Consider the following 2,738-nt stretch of genomic DNA (forward strand, 5'->3'; position numbering starts at 1 on the left):
ATGGTTGGAAGCACATTCGCGAAAATACTCGACAAACATTGCCTAGAGGGGCACAATTTCCCATCATGGTATCGTAATGTCAAGATTCTCCTAACATTGGAGAAGATTATTTACGTACTTGATAAGCCTCTTCATGACATACCTCTTGGCCCTGAAGCCACAGAGGATGAACGTGCTAAGTATGACAAACATGTTGAGGATGATACACAAGCCAAGTGCTATCTGTTGGCTTCCATGAATGAGGAGCTACAGAGACAGCACGAGGGCATGGACAGTGCATTTTTCATAATACTCCATCTTACGGAGTTATATGGTGAAGGGACGCGCAACCGTCGCTTTAACACTGTTTGTGAACTTGTGAAGACCAAGATGGTCAAAGGGGCTCCAGTGCATCAACATGTACTGAAGATGATAGGATTCATAGAACAACTGGAGAACCTAGGTACTCCACTTGACGGGGAATTGGCCCAGGACTTTATATTGGCTTCTCTTCCTGATTCATTTTCGCAGTTCGTAATGAACTACAACATGAATAAGATGGATCATACTCTCTCTGAGTTACTAAACATGTTAGTAACTGCTGAGAAAACTATGATGAAAGAGAACGTTGTAGGGACTTCTGCAGTAGCCTACAACAAGCCATCCTCTTCCAAGTCTAAGCCGCAAGGCAAAGGCAAAGGGAAGGAGAAGAAGTCACCCACTCTTAAGCCGAAAGGGGGAGTGAAGAAAAAGAAGGCAATGGAGCCTAAGGGGGCTTGCCACCACTGTGGAAAGGAGGGACATTGGAAGAGGAATTGCAGGTTATACCTTGCAACTCTTAAGGACAAGCCACAAGGTATGGTTTATGTTCTTATCTTCAATTCTAATTGTTAGATCTTCTAAATATTTATATTTGATATAAAGTGCTAATCACTTATATAATTGTATATAGGTGGAGGAGCTAAGTAGAAGAGGAACAAGCAAATAAAAGAGTGGAGAAGGGTTCGGTCACCATGTTTTTGCTTACTACTTGGGAAGTTTGTTTAGGCATTTAAAGATTGTCTTTAAACTTTCTTATTGTGTTAAGAACTTATTATGTGGCTTCATATGATGGAAGACCACTATTAATGCCTAAATGTTTGAAGGTACTTAAATAAGTCTCTAAATGTTTAGAGATAATTCCTTTTAAGTTAAACATTGTGAATGTTTGTGTTATCATATTAATGTAATGTGACGAATGCCTTCTAAAATATTTCCTTAAAGTAATGTTATGAATTGAAGATTGTCTTGTTGTATCCTAGATGAGATACATGATAATAATGATATTAGAAATAAGAAAAACGTTTCTTATATGGTTATCACTTAAACCACAATAATCAAGATCACTCTTGATTCAATTAGTAGTTTTGAACAATTAATTGGACATTCTTAAAATTGTTTTAAAATGTCAAGTGTGTTTAAACCAAAAATTTAAGTGTCTAAATCAATAAAATGTTTAAAGGTTTTAGTCACTTAATAACAAGACATCAACTTAGTGAAGAGTGAAACAAATGAGCTTGAAAGGTTTTAAAGCTACTACACAATGTCCTCAACCCGTATACTCCACGTTTATACAATTTTTGAATGTATGAAATGATTTCTCATTAAAGTCATGAGAAATAGTGGGAGGTGAGAAATTGGATATAAACTTGAATATGATTGGTTTATAGTTGTCTAAATAATAATAGTACTTGACTATTATTGAGAGTTTATAATTTTAATTGTTAAAAGACTCAAGCTCTACAAAACATTAATATTCTATGTTGTGTAACATTCTAAAGAATAGTCTTTGAATGTAGGTTTCGTCAACCTAGCATAAAATGGTTATATGTTGGGAGTTGTCCATCATTCTCTTTTATGAGAACAAGCTAAATTACAAAGCATATGGACAAGTTGATGAAACAAAAGGGAATAGTTTCAAAATGAGTCACAACATATAGTTTAACAACAAGACAATCCGAATTCATCACCTTATGTAACTATAACGCTCCATGTAGTTTTTTGATAAAGAATTATATCAACCACCTAGAAGGAATGGTTGAGTTTCTATATCCTTAGTAGAAGCCTTGCTTTCACTAAAGACTTGGATAATTCTTATATGACTACATTAAGTCTTAGTATGACTAAAACTTGAAGAATGGTGTATGACACCATTTAAATGATTCATTTAAATAACTTGTGTTAGCTAGTATTGTTGATAGTCTCAAAATTGTTGAGACATCATTAATAAGCTAATGGATCTCAATGATTGTCAATAGATCCAAAACAAGTTAGTGGGAGCAATATGCATTCAAATCAAGAAAAATTTAAGTGTTAAGTTTTGAATGAATGCTAAGTTACAACAAGCCCAATGGGAGTGATGTCATAATTTGAGCAACAAGATATGAATGAAGTCTATTTGATAGACTTGATCAAACCTAGATGTTACTCGAAAAATGACAAGACATGACACGGTTAATTTTAAGTATAGACTTGAATTGGACTTATTGATATAACAAAGGCTATCTCAAGGAAGTTATATGGGGAAATTAAATCTCAAATGTTGAAGATTTAAGAAAGCATTTTACTATATGATAGAAAATCACTTTCATAACCCTTATAATGAATGTGTCATAAAATCACAAAAAGGGACACATGTATGGACTTGTGAGTAGATATCCAAAAGTGAAAAACCATGGGTTATCACTTTAAGATATTACTATATCCCAGGATCAGAACCA

General features: G+C 34.1%; 1 protein-coding gene across 1 annotated transcript; it reads left to right on the top strand.

Moving 5' to 3' along the window:
- On the top strand, window positions 1–948 carry LOC137732940 (uncharacterized). Its single transcript, XM_068472177.1, has 2 exons — window positions 1–835; window positions 932–948. Exons 1-2 carry the CDS (start codon window positions 1–3, stop codon window positions 946–948), a joined length of 852 nt encoding a protein of 283 aa, XP_068328278.1.
- The last annotated feature ends 1,790 nt before the right edge of the window (window positions 949–2,738 follow it).

This window comes from Pyrus communis, chromosome 4 (assembly GCF_963583255.1).
Source record: "Pyrus communis chromosome 4, drPyrComm1.1, whole genome shotgun sequence".
Taxonomy (NCBI): domain Eukaryota; kingdom Viridiplantae; phylum Streptophyta; class Magnoliopsida; order Rosales; family Rosaceae; genus Pyrus; species Pyrus communis.